At 44.4% G+C, this 17,941-nt stretch overlaps 1 protein-coding gene across 1 annotated transcript in view; it reads left to right on the top strand.

Annotated features, from left to right (window-relative positions):
- Window positions 1-17,941, top strand: part of LOC126235131 (guanylate cyclase 32E) — a 954,039-nt gene that overhangs the window by 441,400 nt on the left and 494,698 nt on the right. Inside the window, exon 6 of the mRNA XM_049943867.1 lies at window positions 9,527-9,604. Coding sequence (XP_049799824.1) covers window positions 9,527-9,604 — 78 coding nt within the window. The remainder of the gene's footprint in view (window positions 1-9,526; window positions 9,605-17,941) is intronic.

Below are 17,941 nucleotides of genomic sequence, written 5' to 3'. Positions count from 1 at the left end.
ATGTTCACCTGTCCCCGTTGATATATACAAACGCTTGTTAGCAGTTGAAGGTATTAACATAATTCTAATTTCATTTCACAAGTGTACCGTGAATATCAGGAATCCAGTAAAACACCAAATGTCCGACGTCGCTGCGGTTCAAAAATGGTTCAAATGGCTCTGGGCACTATGGGACTTAACATCTGAGGTCATCAGTCCCCTAGAACTTAGGACTACTTTAACCTACCTAACCTAAGGACATCACACACATCCATGCCCGAGGCAGAATTCGAAACTGCGACCGTAGCAGTCGCGCGGTTCCGGACTGAAGTGCCTAGAACCGCTCGGCCACAGCGGCCGGCCGTCGCTGTGGAGAAAAGATCTTGCAAGAACTGGATCAACAAAGACTGAAGAGAATGGTTCAAGGTGACAGAAGTGCAATTCATCCGTACATTGCCGCAGACATCAATGCTGGGCTATCAAGAAGAGTCAGCGTGCGAACTACTCAACCAAACATCATCGATATCGGCTTTCGGAACCTAAGACCCACTCGTACACCCTTGATGACTGTACGACACAAAGTTTTACGCCTTGCCTGAGCCCGTCAACGCCGGTATTTGACTAATGCTGCCAGGAAACGTGTTGCCTGGGCTGACGTATCAGATTGTATCGAGCGGATGGACGTGCACGGGTATAGAGACAACCTCATGAATCCATAGACCCTGCATGTCAGCAGGAGACTGTTCTAGCTGGTAGAGGTTCTGTAATGGTCTGAGGCGTGTGCAGTTGGAGTGATGCAGGACCCATGATACGTCTAGATATGGCTCTGACAAGTGACACGTACGTAAGCATCCTGTGTGATCACCTGCATCCCTCCAGCACTACTTCAGACATTAGTCGAGTCCATGCCGCGTCATGTTGCGGCACTTCTGAGTGATCGCGGGACCCCTACACGACATTAGGAAGGTGTAGCAGGTTCTTAGGCTCCTCTGTTTATTTTTTCAAGTGTGTTCCATGCTCCTGCCATCAAGCCACAGAAAGGCTCGAATGAGGAGGGCTGAAAAAGCATGAACACCTTTTGCTGCTTCAGACTGTGTTCAGGTTCGTCGATGGTTTTGAACTATCCCTAATTTTTCCACTCGGTACAGAAGAGCAAAAATTGTGGACGCGCTGCATACCAAAAGAGGTTTTCAGAGAAGGATTGAATCGTCCGATAGGAGGCAGTAGCGTCGAACGTCGTCCAGAAGGTCGCCCTATTGCTCATCGTACTGCGAGCTGCAAACAGTAGTTTTCGACGGCGAAACGTGTGGAAATTAGCTTCACAGTTGAAGGAATGGTTTGACTAACGCTCCGTGTATCACTCTACGAGAACTTTTTGTGATGATTTTATGCTACGGTGTGTTTGAAATGTTTTCTTTTGGGACTCATAAGAAAACCACGTGATTTCAACGCTTCGTGCCACCGTTATGACCTTAATCGCAGAGGCGTCAAAAGAAGGAGTGAAATGTAGATAAGATGGGATATAATTGCGTAGGCTTCCGCGGACAGAGTCAGTCGACATAAGAGTTTTCTGGGTATGGTACCGCGTCATAATGTATGAAACTAGTGCTGCTGGAGAAAAATCCAACATTTCTGCCACGGTTACAGCGGCCTTCTTCTGAGTTTACTGGTGCATTCTAGGTATGCAGTGTCCCTTATATTTTGTTGTTACTGTTCACTGCTCATGCCATTACGTCATAATTTTGAAAAGATAGTTCGTTTCATTCAACCACGTGCCAAGCCACCGAAACACAACCTTAGCCGAGAGGAAAGAGCAGCTATCAATGAACTGAAGAACAACGATGAAATTGTTATATTAACAGCAGACAAAGGCAATTCTACTGTCATCTGAGATACCAAGCAGTACGAAGACAAGATGAAGGAATTATTAAATGATCACATCTACAAAGAACTAAGGGCGGACCCTACGGCGAAGGTAATTCGAAAGTCGCAGGCCTCGATTAAGGACTCGAGAATTTAAGCAGACACAGCCAAGGGTCTTATCCCCAGAGTACCAGTCTGTCCTAGAATTTACGGTGTTCCAAAGATACGTAAGGAAAGTTGTCCTTTAAGGCCAATAGTGAATGGGATCAATTCGCCTACTTACAATTTGGCAAAGTATCTAGCCTGAAAACTAAGACGTCTACTTGCCAAGACGGACTCTTATGTCAAGAACTCGACGCACTTTATTGAACGCCTAAAGGGAGAAACAATTTTGCCTAGGGACATCTTGGTTAGCTTTGACGTGAAGTCACTATTTACGAATATGCCAGTAGATGAAACTATTCGCATCCTTCAGGAGCATGTCCCGCCAGACCTATGTGACCTGGTAGAGTTGTGCCTGTCGTCAACGCACTTCAAATGGCAAGGAAAATACTACGACCAGACAGACGGCGTAGCAATGGGGTCTCCCCTATATCAGGTGGCAGCCGACGTATTCATGGAAGCCTTTGAAGCAACGGCCATGTTCGCTATGTGGCCTCATGGTCAAACGGAGCTATACAAGTTTTTCGAATATTTGAACAAAATGCACGGGAAGATACAGTTCACACTGGAAGTAGAGAAGAAAGGTGCTCAAAATGGCTCTAAGCACTATGGGACTTAACATCTGAGGCTATCAGTCCCCTAGACTTAGAACTACTTAAAGCTAACTAACCTAAGGTCATCACACACATCCATGCCCGAGGCAGGATTCAAACCTGCGACCGTAGCAGCAGCGCGGCTCCGGACTAAAGCGCCTAGATCCGTTCGGCCACAGCGGCCGCTGAAGAATGGTGCAATTCCATTTCTAAACGCCGAAGTATACAGGACAACGGAGGGCACACTGGGGCACAGAGTACACCGCAAGCCTACACATACAGACAGGTATCTGCAAGCCCAATCCTACCACCACACAGCGCATAAGAACTCGGTCATCCGTTCTTAAGCAATCCGTGCGCAGCGCCTAAATGATGCTCAAAACATAACACCTGAGCTTAAAAGGCTACGCACAACGTTTCTAGCCAATGGCTACAGCCATAAATCGATCCACACAGCCTTGTCGACGAACACAAGTAAGAGAGATAAGCAAGAAATAGACAAACTGCAGCCAACAGTGCTCTTACCTTATGTGAGAAATGTTACTAATCGAATAGGCAAACACCTTCGCCGGGTTGGGGTGCAGCCAGTCTTCTACAGTGGTCGCAGGATCCAGGATGCGCTAGTCTCCACTAAGGACAAGGAGGCGTGTGCTAGGTGGAATCTGAATGTGCAGAGGCATACATCGGCGAGACTGGCAGGCCAATAGCAACGCGTATCCAGGAATACGAGCGCTATACTCGTCTAGGGCAACACAACAAATCTGCATTGGCAGAACATCAGCAACACAGCAGAAAAGAAATAAAATTCAGTTAAGTCTATGTGGTGGCCAAGCAGCCGGTTATGACGAAACGCAGAGTCAGAGAGGCCATCGAAATATTTAAAGGCCCGCATCTCGTGGTCGTGCGGTAGCGTTCTCGCTTCCCACGCCCGGGTTCCCGGGTTCGATTCCCGGCGGGGTCAGGGATTTTCTCTGCCTCGTGATGGCTGGGTGTTGTGTGCTGTCCTTAGGTTAGTTAGGTTTAATTAGTTCTAAGTTCTAGGGGACTTATGACCACAGTAGTTGAGTCCCATAGTGCTCAGAGCCATTTGAACCATTTTTGAAATATGTAAACACCCTAATAACATGAATACGGAGGATGGAGAGAGGCTTGCCCAATCTTGGCTGCCAGTAATCAGAGCCCAACAGACCGCACTGTCAACACGAGGCACGAACACTACCGGCGCGTAACTGCTCCGTGCGCCCGAGCAATTGATAAACAGCAGCCAGCTTCACATTCGACGGTGGCCACCAATCATGGCACAAAACAAAGAGCCAATAGACAACAGAGGTTACCTTCTCCCTTCACTGCAATAACCTATTAATATAAAGTTCACTCTCCTTCTTCCTTAAGAGACCAAACGAACTATCTTTTTTAAATTATGACGTAAAGGCATGCGCAGTGAACATTAACAACAATATATAAGGGACACTGCATAGCTGGAACGCACTAGTACACCCAGAAGAAGGCCGCTGCAACCGTGGCCGAAATGTTGGTTATTCTCCAGCAGCAGTAATTTTATACGTTATGACACGGTACCACACCCAGAAAATTTTTATGTCGGAAAATGGGGTATGACAACCTTCCCATCGTGGGACACGTCTGTGATGGCGTTGGGCATGATCCGGGTGAAACTTGGTGGCGGTGTGACATCACTAAGCCCGCCTTAGAGCTTACACGATTTACTGATCTGTGGCCATTTTCTTCGCATGTGTCGACAGCTCGCTGTTCGAAGCGACGCCAGGCCGAGGGTGACGTCATAGGGCGCCAAGCTTCTGCACTCTCAGAGGAAGAATGCAGGCTTCCTTGAGCTAAATGCCAAACTTACGAGCCATATTGGGAGACAATTACGGGGTTCGAAAGAATGATCCTTATTTTCTTGGCAGAGTTGTTTTCGCTTTGAAAGATGGTGTGGATTTAGAGAAAATGTTAGCATACTGAAGAAGTGTCTTTTAAGTTACGTAAACCACCTCCACCCATGCGATCAAATGCGTGACAGCAATATTATGTTAAACTAAGGAGAAAAGTCGAGGACATACATGGAAGGACAGAATCACGCTTAACAGCATACCTGATTGTCGGAAAAGTGTAACAGGAATGATTATAGCACTCCACTAAGATACATTTGTAGAAATAACCTAAAATGTCACGAAAATCTCCACCGATAGTTCTGTGGACCATTTTATGACGTTTTACTTATAAGCGAATTCGTGAATAGAAAAGCGCGAAATCTTAAAATACTGTAAAAAGTATCCTCAACCATGCACATTACACTTATCCGTAACGTATACAAGGTGTTTCAGAAACATACTTCAACATTTTAAGGTGAGCTTCAGCACATGCAGGAGATGAAGAAATGTCATGTGAAGATGAGTCCGGAAATAGATATTTATTGAAATACGAGATGTAGTACTTGAGAAACTCCACTTTATTTTCACACTGATGCACTCGTTCACTACCTGATGCGTTCCAAATACCTGCCCTTTTCCGGTAGGCAGGCTTCTGCGCGTCTTTGCTGTGAGGCACGATCACTTCCAAAAATTCCCTGTGGTGTACCTATTCTTCGACTACTCATCTGATTTTTTGGAAGAATTAGTACTTCATCCCCCCTCATGAAAAAGTCCTGTGTGTTAAGTCAGCTGAGCATCAGTTGGTCCACCTCTAGCTATACAGCGATTATCGTAAGGACGAGTCAGGTGCTGGCGAACAAGAACAATAAAATGGGCAGGGCACCATCACGCTTGAAGTGCACCTGCTGCTGGAGTTATGGTGAAAGAACTTCCAACATACGACACTACCTTCTGCGCAAGAACCGTCTTTACCTCGGCCCTTTCAGGCGGTAGTGAAGTGCACAGGGTCCTACCAAGTGGTGAGGCACTGAGGGCTTGGTCCATTAAATGGCGCCTCAACCTCAGTCAGGTAGTCACCTTCACTAAGAGAAGGATACCGCCAGACCTTGCGCCACTCACAACCGTGGGAGGCCTCATCCAGTGGACCAAGACTGCAGTTTACCTTACCGTCAAGCTTGACCAGCACCTCTCGTGGGGCCCTCACATTCATTGGACTAGGGAAAGGGATATACGGCGCCTCTTCACCAAGGGATTACGCTGCACCTCACACTGATACACCCAGTTCTGGAGTGCGCGGCCGGTGTGTGTTGCAATACAGCTGACTCCGCCAACCTGTAAAGAGTCAAAAACAGGGCGCTTAAACTCGCCCTGCACCTACCCAGCACTTACACCACCCAAGAACTACATGAAGACACCGGAATCCTGCTGCTGAGGGCCGTCTCCGGCCCGGAGCGCGCAAGTTCTACGAGAAAGCGGGTGAATCCCGGAACAGGCTCATCAGGGACCTGGGCCACAAACCACACCACTGGCCAACAACACGTTGGCCGGACCGGCTGCGGTAGTGATCCGCTTCCCAGCAGACTCACGACAAACCCAAATCAGCTGTTAGGAGCCTCAATCTGTCAGGTCACAAACCCCGATCCCATCAGGTACTGCAAGAACAGCGCACTGTGCTTATCCTCCTCCGGGCCGAGCTAAAGAAGCTCGCCCAGCTGCTGCGCCTGCGTCTGTGTCTGTTTCGTCAGTAGAGAAGCGCCAACAGCAGAATGGGTCTGTCAGGAGATGTCAGTGACTTCTAATGTGGGGTAGTCTCTGTCTCCTGAATAACAGATCCACCAGGGGCATTGCAACTCTCCTAAAGCTGTCCATGTCGACTGTTGGCAACGTGATTATGAAGTGGAAACGCGAAGTAGCAACCCAGCTAAATCGAGACCACTCAGACCTCACGTAGTGGCGAACAAGGACTGTCGACCATTGGTCTTTCTAAAACATCGCATGAAATCAGCGGAAGGAAAGGCCCACGAGTTCCACCATTCCACTAGCAGTTCAGGGGTTGTATTTCATGATTAGGATGTGGTTCCATTATTTTGCTTATGAAAACGCTAATTGTGGAAGGATAGGAATACATTTCACAGCACTACTACTTAGAGGAACAGTTCGAAGTCGATGATTGCCCGTATCAGAATGAAAATGCACCCTGCCGAAAAGCTTCTTCTGTGAGGCAGTGTTATGTGGAAAATAACATTCCTGGAATGGACTGGCGTGCCCAGAGCCCCGACCTGAACCCAACGGAACACCTTTGGGATGAGCTAGAACTGCGCTGCAGACCCCCAGAGTCCAACATCACTGCTTCCTCTGGGCTGCCATTCCTCCATACATTCAGAAACCAGAGTTCAAGCCGTCATAAGGACGGAGAGTACATAACCTACCTCCATTAATGTACACTAATATCTGTCCGGTTACTTTTGATAGAATACTGTATGTTCAGAAGTCCCCGCTGCGCTCCTGTTTGTGTTCTATATCTCACCACTCAGTACTTTGTAATTCTCCGTTCACAATTTCCGTTCCATTTATCAAAATGTTACTACGGCAAAAGGTGACTAGTCTGACACGACTACAAAAACACTAGTCTTCATACCCACATGTTGCCGACGTTTTATTTCAATTGTAACTGTTGAAACAAAAAAGATAGTGAAAAACAGTAAATGATGTAGTAAGCGGTAGTAAAAACCGGTATTCATTAACAAAGGAAATAAATTCCTGCAATAAATCCGCAATCATAATTAATGGGTTTTCCCCTTCGGCATAACTGTAAAATATGAAACAATATAAAGAATAAAAATACCGTGAAAGCTTTCTAAAAGACCACAAATTAAAAGGGTTACTTATGAAAAAAGGGACTTTTTTATTAGTTGGACGTTTCCATTAAACACAGTACACTTCGTGTTACTTTAGGATATCATGTATTCTTAATGTAAAGTTATACGCCATACATCGTTCGAACGCCTCTGCTGTATTGTGTTGTGCATATAAGCGAACAGTTACAGATATTTCCCTTGAAGCCCGTAGTTAAACTTATGGAGGCACCAATGATTCTTCATACTTATTTAAACGTGTTTGAAAACAACTATTTTATTTACGCCGAAACGAAAGACGGAGAGCTGTTCGCTGTGTGAATGAAAATGTTTGACAATAAGTGTTATCATCACAAATACTTCCTACTAAATACCCAAATTTATTGTTAACACCTGCCCCACGTTTATATATGAACATCTGTAAAAACATCAGAATCTGGTTTTTTCTTTTTTTTATATTTCAGTTTTCCTTGTGCAATGAGTCTTAGTGGCGCTGTACTACCTCCAGAGGTTGTTTCTTTATTGTTAGAAAAATATTTGCATCAGCCATCACCAGCTACATCATGCAGTTATGACTTGTCAGTAAATAAAGGAAAATATTCTGTTACGTTGTGCATAAGTTCGTGGCGTTTTTGTTTTACATGTCAGTATTCCAGTTGATTTGTATTTATTTCTCGATCGTTATTTTTTATTTGTAGCTCACTGTTGCTATTTTAATTTAAATATTGTAATTTTTCCGTTTCCCAGACAGTGAGTGGAGATATGGACACTAGAAAATGAAGTTCAAAGTGGAGAAATCGGGACATTTCCGACATAATTATTCTTATGTTTGAGTTCAATAGAGCAGCCGAGGCAGCCATGCGTCGCGTATAAGGAAAATACCGTTGGACGGAGCACAGCAAGAAAATTATTTTTTTTCGTTTTAAGGAGTATCGTTTCTACTTTAGTTACTCTCCACGTTCAGGGAGCCCTTCAGTGTTTGATGAAGATCGCTTAGCCGCATTAACCCACTGTGATTCACGCCAGTGTACTGGAGATCTGGCAAATGTGATGGAATGTGATCATTCCAACATCGTGAGACATTTGCATGCAATGGGGAAGGTTCAAAAATCGGCGAGTGGCTGCTGCGTGCTCGTAGCCAAAACCACAAAAATCATCGTGTGGCCGTATGTGCATCTTTGTCTGCTAGTCATCAGTTGGCTTGTGAACATCAACGACCATTCCTATCCTGTGTCGTTGCTGGTGACGAGACGTGGTGTATTTATGTTAACAAAAGGAAAAGAAAGGAATCGTTGACCCCAAACAAAGCAGCAACTTCCTGTACAACGACTTGCGCGCATACGCAGAAGACAATGTTATACATCTGTTGGAACAGCGGATCTGGTGTGTTACGAATTGCTTCCCTGAGACGTAACCATCTTTAACAACTGAGACCGCCTGCAGAAGCGTTACAAGAACAACGACCAGAAAACTGCGTGAGGTGATGCTACTCCAAGACAAAGCCCGGCCACACTCTGCTAGACTGACAAAAAACACCACACAGTAGTTGTATTGGGAACTCATTCCGCATCCAACTTATTCACGGGATCTTGCGTCCTCAGATTTTCACCTTTTCCGCTTTCTATCGAGCAAACTTCAACGGACTTCCTTTTCGAATGAAACTGCGCTCCTAACATGGTTCACCGAGTTCTTCGCCTCAAGACCTCGTGAATTCTTCCGCCGCGGAATTGAAAAGTTACGCTATCGTTAGCAAACTGTTATAAATAATGAAGAAAAACGTATAACTGATGACTAAATTCTCTGTTACGTGCATCTGTTGTGTTTATTAAGCTACTTGAAAATCGCTACGAACTTATGCACCAGCATAATACCAGTGGCTCGGAATAATGTACCGATGTACACTAAGGTATTAATCCCGGATTTCGTTAGTATAGAACAGACAGTTATTAGACAGCGACAAACATATAACCTGACATGGAATTACCTGCACCTGTGAAATATTTGATACCTCTTTGACGAAACTGTATTTCTAATGCTTGACTATCACCTCTGCAAGGGAGACCATCGAACTGAGCCTTTGCTGCACATTAACCTACTCTTTCCTTTGTTTCAGTTTATTCAAATTACTATACAAATTCTGATATAAGACCTTCATTAAGTAATAAAGAATAATTTATTCTTCCAGTTTACGTAATTCTGGGATACTACTACGAACATCTGGGGCTGATGGCTGCCATGGAAGAAAAGAAGCTCTTTGATAATGGTGAGTACTGACAGACATGCCACTGTTGCGCAAGTGTAATGATATAAAATAAAATTCATTAATTACAATGTAATTGCATTCCTCAGTCTTTGTTTTCAGTTGCCATCTATGGCGTACGAACTTTTAAGATAGGTATATGATGAACACATTTTAAAATTTGATTTATAAAATAAAGTTGTGTCGCAATTTTATAAATGTGTGTATTTATAAACGTGTGTAAAAATGTACAAGGGCTATTCCGAAAGTAAGGTCCGATCGGTCACGAAATGGAAACGACTATGAAAATCCGATAAAGCTTTGCACAGATGTGTTGGGTAGTGTCTCTAGTATAACCCCAGTTAGCATCACGTCGCTCTTCTCATTTCTGAGCTCGCAGTGAGTGCGTAAAGATGTCTAGAAAATAGTGTCTGCCGCCAAGTACGGGGGCCTGGTGAGAAATTTCCCCTGAAGCTATGCAGCTAACATTACATAACTGTCGTGCTGTTTCGTCTTCAAGACAATTCTCAGCCGCATTCTGCAGGGGCAATGAAGATGCTCCTGCATCGTTTTCAAATGGAAATGTGAGATTACCCACAATACAGCCCGTAATTGTCTCCCTCTGAGTTTCAGCTCAGGTCACATGAACCGCTGGTTATGAAGACAACATTTCGGCACAAGACAACGAGCCGTAGGCCAGCGTAGAGAATTGGCGGAGAGCACTGGCGGCTGCCTTCTATAGCGAGGGTATGGGAAAGTTGGTACAACGCTACGATACACGTCTAAGTCGGGTCGGCGACTATGGAGATAAGTAGCTGCAAGGTGTATCTAACTGTTGCAAATAAAACATTTTTGATTTTTACCGTGGTTTCCATTTCGCGACCTATCGGACCTTACTTTCGGAATAGCCCTCGTACATAATGAAATGAAAGCTAAGTAGAGACTATTGTTAGGTAACTGCAAATTTTTCCCTGCAAATGTGAACATGCTTCTGGTGTTTGTCACTCGAAACTGTATTATATATCTTCCAACGAAATGTAATATCTTGAAACGTTGCAACTTCGATAATTTGATACTTCTTAATCATTAATTGGTTACAATAACCACTTCCTGTACAGTACGTGTTTCTTTTAAAAATGTATAGAAAAAAGTACAAATTGTTTATCCTTTAACAAATGTATGTAAAAATTCCTAACAACATGAACTTTGAATAATGTTGCTGAGCATTATTAGGTCGAAATTTTATGATTTAAAAATTCTGTAGTGCAAGGTCATTACACAATGTACGGCTTGGATTATGTTTCCTGGTAACTAACGAACGGATGCTAGCCCGCTCGGCTAGCCACGCGGTCTAACGCGGTATTTCCCGGGCGGGAAGGCGTGCCGGTCCCCGGCAAGAAACCGCCCGGAGGATCAGTGTCGAGGTCCGGTGTGCAGACTATCATGTGGATGGTTTTTAAGGCGGTTTTCCATCTGCCTCAGCGAATGCGGTCTGGTTCCCCTTTTCCGCCTCAGTTACACTATGTCGGCGACTGCTGCGCAAACACTGTCTCCATGTATGCGTACACCATAATTACTCTAGCACGCAAACATTCGGGGCACACTCATCTGGTATGAAACGTTCCCAACGGAGGGGGGGGGGGGGGGGGAGGGGCTCCACTGGGGGCCTAACCGCACAATAACCCTCCTGGGTTCGGTGTGGGGCTGTGGTGGGGTGAGTGGACTGCTGTAGCCTGTAGTGCGGTTGTGAACCACTGAGGACTGCGGCGGGATGAAGCCTCTCCATCGTTTCTAGGTCCCCAGTTCAATACATAATACACAACGGTTGCTACTTTTGACCCACATAAAACGACAGCACAGTAGTCAAGACCCTCATGTTTCAGAGTTTTTATACTTCCAAGAGATAAAGACGAACAAATTACTTTTCGTGTTCTGACGCATAAGCGTGTCAGTCGTTACTCATGTTTTTGATACGCACTGAAATGACTTTCACTGCAAATGGATAAAAGGGATACATTACATTGAAGTGACAAAAGTCGTCAGATACCTCCTGGTATCGTGTCGGACCTGCCACTGCCCGGCGTAGTGTAGCAACTTGACGTCGCTTGGACTCAACAAGTCGTTGGATATCCCTTGCGAAGATATTGAGCGATGCTGCCTCTACAGCCGTCCATAATTGCGAAAGTGTTGCCGGTGCAGGATTTTGTGCACGAACTAAGCTCTCGATTATGTCCCCATAAATGTTCGATGGAAATTATGTTGGGGGATCTTGGTGGTCAGTCACTCGCTCGGAAGTTCCAGAACGTTCTCCAGACCACTCGCGAACAACTGTGGCCCAGTGATATGACCTCTTTGTTGGGGATCATGAAGCCTAAGAATGGTTCCAGATCGTCTTCAAGTAGCCGAACGTAACAATTTCCAGTCAACGATAGGTTCAGTTGGACCAGAGGACCTAGCCAGTTCGACGTAAACACAGCCCATACCATTACGGAGCCACCACACCAGCTTGTACAATGCGTTGCTGACAACTTGGATTCTTAGCTTAGTGGGGTCTGTGCCACACTCGAACCCAATCACCAGCTCTTACCAACTGAAATCGGTTCCCATCCGACCAGTGCGTCGTTTTCCAGCGGTCTAGGGTCCAGTTAATATGGTAACGAGTCCAGGCGAGGCGCTGCAGGCGATGTTCTGTCAGCAAAGGCATTGGCATTGATTGTCTGCTGCCATTGACCTTCAACGCCAAATTTCGCCGCACTGTCCTGACGGCTACGTTCATCGTGCGTCCCACCTGGACTTCTACGGGTGTTTCACATAGCGTTGCTTGTCTATTACCACTGACAACTCCATGCAAATGCCGGTGCTGTCGGGCGTTAAGTGAAGACCGTCGGCCTGTTTTCTCCTTGGTGACAAGTAATACCTGTAATTTGGTATCCTCGACGCGCTCTTGACTCTGTGGATCTCGGAATATTGAATTCCCTAATTATTTACGCAAAGGATTGTTCCGTGCGTCTAGCCATTCGGCATTCAGAGTCCGTTAATTCCCTTCGTGAACCCATAATCACTTCGCACGAATCACCCGAGTTCAAATGACAGCTCCGCTAATGCACTGCCCTTTTATACCTCGTGTACGACTGGCATCCGTATATGGGCATATCGCTCTCCCATGACTTTCGGAACCTCACTGTAGTACTCCAACAGATCAACAGTAACAACCATGGTCAGAAAATACATATAACACAAGGAATACACAAAATAACTGGTGAAAACGTGAATCTGAAACTGCACGTGTGGGGCATATTCTATGTTGCAGTGAAAGCTTATCAATGCACAAACCAAATAGAAAATCTATCTACAATCACTAAGTGTGATTATATTGGGATATTGTAACTAAATTCAGTCCAAACATCCACCGTAACAGAAAAAGTAATTCCTACTAAGACTCTATATGAGGTGACGTTAAGCATGCCAGTAGAATCTAATAATTGCAAAATTATAAGAAACAGTATATAATATTAGTAGTGGTGAATCATAATTGTTGTTAACCATGGTAACAGTTTCTTTGTGGTACTTGAATTCCTATACCTAATACCATGAAATCTAAATAACTTTGCTGTCTCTTGGCAGTCTACAATTTAGGCACTATGACATGAATTATCATGCAGACACTTCCTATAGTTCCGACTGCAAAGTAGTATTTTGAACAGGACTGTACGAAGTACAGGAACGATAGGAACCAATAAAAATGGGAGAGTCTTTTGTGTCTGTTGGTGGACAGATCTCCATTCACACCTTAACATGGTGGAAGTGAAACAGTCCACAGTCGATAGCCCTCTCTCTGGCAGATGGTGGCACTGTGAACAAATCAATAGAATCTGTTGGTGGACGTATGGTGGAAGCATAAGATAGTCCCAGCTGGCGAACGCAGGTGTCTGAGTAGTTACGTGCTTGTGTAGTGGTGCCCTCTTGTGATGGTGCTGTGTACCTCTTGAGCTACGTACACAGCAGTACCCGTGTTAAAATGTTAAGTAGCGAGTGAGAAGCTCTCGCACAAAATATGACACAGAATAGTCACTCGAAAATATATTGGTTACGAATGTTCAAGGCAGTGGATAGTTGCATGCGACTTGTGCTAAGGCAATTATTAACTGTGTTCAGCTATTCTGGTCGTTATTTATCACTGGAGTAAATACCTACCGATTGTTGTGGACCGAGAGGTCTCTGGATCTGAATATCGTGGTTCTGATTGAATTCTGGAGACGAAATGCAGCTCATTGGCATCCGCCATGTAGCGACTGTTGAAGCTAGCCTAGAGGAAGACCATTTTAAGTTTAATAGAAACGTAAAAAAGCCGTGAGGCTATGCTAAGACTTATCTTAGAAGTGTTACGGGTAACTCTAAAATATTTCTGTTTGCTGATGACACTAGCTTGGTAGTAAAGGATGTTGGGTGCAACATTGGCTCGATTTCAAATAGTACAGTACATGACCTAAGTTGATGGCTTGTAGAACATAAACTAAGGCTAAATCACAGTAGCCGGTCGGTGTGGCCGAGCGGTTCTAGGCGCTTCAGTCTGGAACTGCACGACCGCTACGGTCGCATGTTCGAATCCTGCCTCGGGCATGGATGTGTGTGTGATGTCCTTAGGTTAGTTTGGCTTAAGTAGTTCTAAGTTTTAGGGGACTGATGACCTCAGATGTTAAGTTCCATAGTGAGCAGAGCCATTTCAACCATTTTTAAATCACAGTAATACTTAGTTCTTACAGTTTCTAACACACAATTCAATAAAACCTTACGTTTTAATTACACAGAACGGGCATATGATTACTGAATCTGAACAGTTCAAATTTCTAGGTGTTCAGATAGATAGTAAGCTGTCGTGGAAAGCCCACGTTCAGGATCTTGTTCAAAGACTGAATGCTGCCATTTTTACTATTCGAACGGTATCTGAAGTGAGTGATAGCTCGACACGAAAATTAGTCTACTTTGCTTATTTTCATTCGCTTATGTCGTATGGTATTATATTTTGGGGTACCTCTTCCCATCCTAAAAGGATATTTTTGGCTCAGAAACGGGCGGTTCGGGCAATAAGTGGGTGAAATTCACGAACCTCTTGTCAACCCCTGTTCACGAGTGTTGGTATTTTGACATTGGCCTCTCAATATATATATATTCCTCACTGTCGCTTCTTGTTAACAACATTAGCTTATTCCCAAAAATAAGCAGCTTTCATTCGGTTAATACTCGGCAGAAATCAAACCTGCGTTTGGATCGGACTTCCTTAACTCTTGTGCAAAAAGGTGTGCAGTATGCTGCTGCGTCCATTTTCAATAAGCTGCCACTCGAATTCAATAATCTTAGCAGTAATCCACGCGCTTTCAAATCGAAACTGAAGAGTTTCCTCATGGGTCACTCCTTCTATTCTGTCGAGGAATTCTTTGAAAAATTAAGCTGATTCTTACTCTATTGTTGAATGCGTTTACTTAAGCTTAAGGAGTGACTTTTTTCGAGTTCATAAAGATTTATTTTCATTTGTTATTACTTTCGTGTTGTAACATCATGTACTGACACGATCCATGACCTTGGAGATTTGCACCTCAATTTGGTCCTACGGAACTTGATGTGTAATTAAATAAAATAATAGTCTCAGGAATGAACCCCTTAACTGAAAGCATGTAACAGTTTCACCTACTCACACTAGCTTGTGGCACAACCAAGGGAACTGTTCTGCAGTGGTTCGTCGCTCTTCGTCTATACTTGTTAGAGTGGTTACTCCCTGGTAATGTATCCACTAATAGATTAGTTTAACAAGTCATTACACCAAAACTCTATCTACAGAAGAATGTAGCGACTGTTGAAGCCAGCCTAGAGGAAGGCCATTAGTCTCCATAAGAACGTAAAAAAGCCGTGAGGCAATGCTACGACCTATCTTAGAAGACGGCCTCAAAAGGCAAACCAAAATTCATAAAATATGCAGATTTAGAAAATTCTTTCGACAATCCTGACCGAAACACATTCAGTTACTTTTTCAAGTTATAAAACCTAACGAAAATAATTAAGCACTTAGAAAGTGTAGCCAGAGGTCAATGTAACTGCGTCCATTTACACACCACCAGCTGATACGTAAATGACTGTCTTGCAGTTCTATGTAAGAGGTAGAACGGCCACCAGAATGCATTAGCGTTCTTCATGTTTAGTGTTGTTACCATATCTGGTGCCACTCGTGTGAGGCTACGTTATCAGCATCTGACAAAATTTGAAGCGAGCCTTAGTGTGGAACTCCATTTGGCTAACTGGTCGAATCACGCAGTATTCAGCTTTGTTAGGCATTTGGATGCGAAAGTGGGCTGATGTTGGACTGCATGGGAACATGATACTTGTTGTCAAGGTTCCATAACAAGGGAGAATCATCGTATGGTGCACCAAGCACAGTATAAACCCTTAACAAATGCGCCTGAAATCGGAGAAGAAACAGTTACTCCCAGCAAGATTCTCTGTCACACCACAACACTGGTCGAAGACTGGCAACAACCGAACTAATGATTACCTTCCCACGCACACACTGCTGACGAATGATGTCCCATTATGTTCAGCGAGGAATCGCAGTTCCTGCATTACCCTGACGGCCATCATCAGCGAGAGCGGGGGCGACCTGGAAAGATGTTCCTTTCTGCCACGGTTTTGAAGAGGCACAGCGGTGTTTCCTGGCCTCATGATGTGGGCAGCCATTGTGTTTGGTCATACGGATGATGACTTGTAGTGGCTGAGATACGGTACATGACGGACATTCTGCGTCCTTATGTGCTACCTCTCATGTCATAGTATTGAGGTGCCATTTTATAGTGCTAGTCCACCGATGGCAGTTGTCTCCAACTGTCTGTGTGATGTTGAGATACTCCCTTGTCCATCACGTTCCCCAGATCTGTCACCGACAGAACAAGTGTGGAACCAGCTCGGACAGACGTCAGCTTAGTTGCAGCGCCAGTATCCAGGATATGTAATTCTGCAGGCCTTCGTGGCCGTTGTCACTGAAGTTAAAATCTTCCGGGTTATTAGGCCGCGTCATATTTCTAGTAAAATGATCGACGTTTCGACCCCTCTGCTGGGAACTTGCTCAGGATCTTATGATGTCCACTACCGCTAGAGCACTGTCAGAGACGAGTGTCGCGTCCTCATAAAGGGGAGTTTTCTCACGTTCGTTCTAGAGAAGTGATAGGGTTGGTTAAAATTCATATGGCTACTATTGGTGGGCCATAGTCATACGCTAATATTGCCGTTCTGATGCAGAAGAAGGGGCGTTGTTGGCTGATCTTCAGTGGATACCATTGGCGGCCCATCGTCACTGGACTGGGATAACGTTTGATCATTCAACATGGTTTTCGGATTTCAGTGCTATGAAACAAAAAGAGAAGTTCGAGAAGCTAGCGGTTAAAGTTCAGAAGGAAGACGCTACTGTGGATCCGAAAGTAGTAATGAATCTCTCGTCAGAAGTACTCGACCAAGCAGCCGTTTCAGTTCTGGGCAAAGGTCTGAATTTCACAACTAAACCGAAGAGAATACCTGTTGAAGAAATCGTAAGTGCCGTCGAAGCGTCCTTGTTTCGTCTTCCAAAGGTGCAGGCCGAAGAAGTAAGATAAGATGCGTCGAGAGTTCTACGGATATCGAAGCCTCCGAAAATCGGGATAGGAAATCTCTTATTGAACTCACGAGAAACGAAGTATCATTGTAACAAAATCGGACAAGGGGAATGCTACTGTTGTTCTGGACACCGTGGATTATCTCAGGAAGATAAAACAACTACTAGATTATCCTCTGTATCACAAGTTAAAAAGTGATCACACGAGCAGAATCGTTCGGAAAGCGAAAACGCTAATATCAGACTCCAGACTGGGCAGCCCTATTACAAAGAATCTAACACCACGAATACCTGTCTCACCCAGAATGTATGGACTACCATAAGTACATAAGGAATCGGTTCCTTTGAGGCTTATTGTCAGTGGGATTAACTCTCCAACTTATTTTTTAGTACGTCATTTATCTGACAAACTGAGACATTTAGTTGGTAAAACAAATACTTTTATAAAAGATTCGAAACATTTTTTTAGAAATTATATGCATACTGAAGATATCTGCAGGTGACATTCTTGTTAGCTTTGATGTGACATCGTTATTTACTAACGTCTGTGTATCAGATACAATGGAGATTATAAGGGAGAATGTTGCTCCAGATGTTTGCGACTTAATTAAATTATATCTCCTTCGAGCTATTTTAAATACAGTGGTGAATTCTATGAACAGGCTGACGGCTTTTGTATGGGCTCATCCATTTCGTCAGTTGCAGCTGACGATTTTATGGAACATTTT

The sequence above is a fragment of the Schistocerca nitens genome, chromosome 1 (genome assembly GCF_023898315.1).
Source record: "Schistocerca nitens isolate TAMUIC-IGC-003100 chromosome 1, iqSchNite1.1, whole genome shotgun sequence".
NCBI lineage: Eukaryota > Metazoa > Arthropoda > Insecta > Orthoptera > Acrididae > Schistocerca > Schistocerca nitens.
The sequence above is the reverse complement of the archived record's forward strand: the minus strand, read 5'-3'. Positions and strand labels throughout refer to the sequence as shown.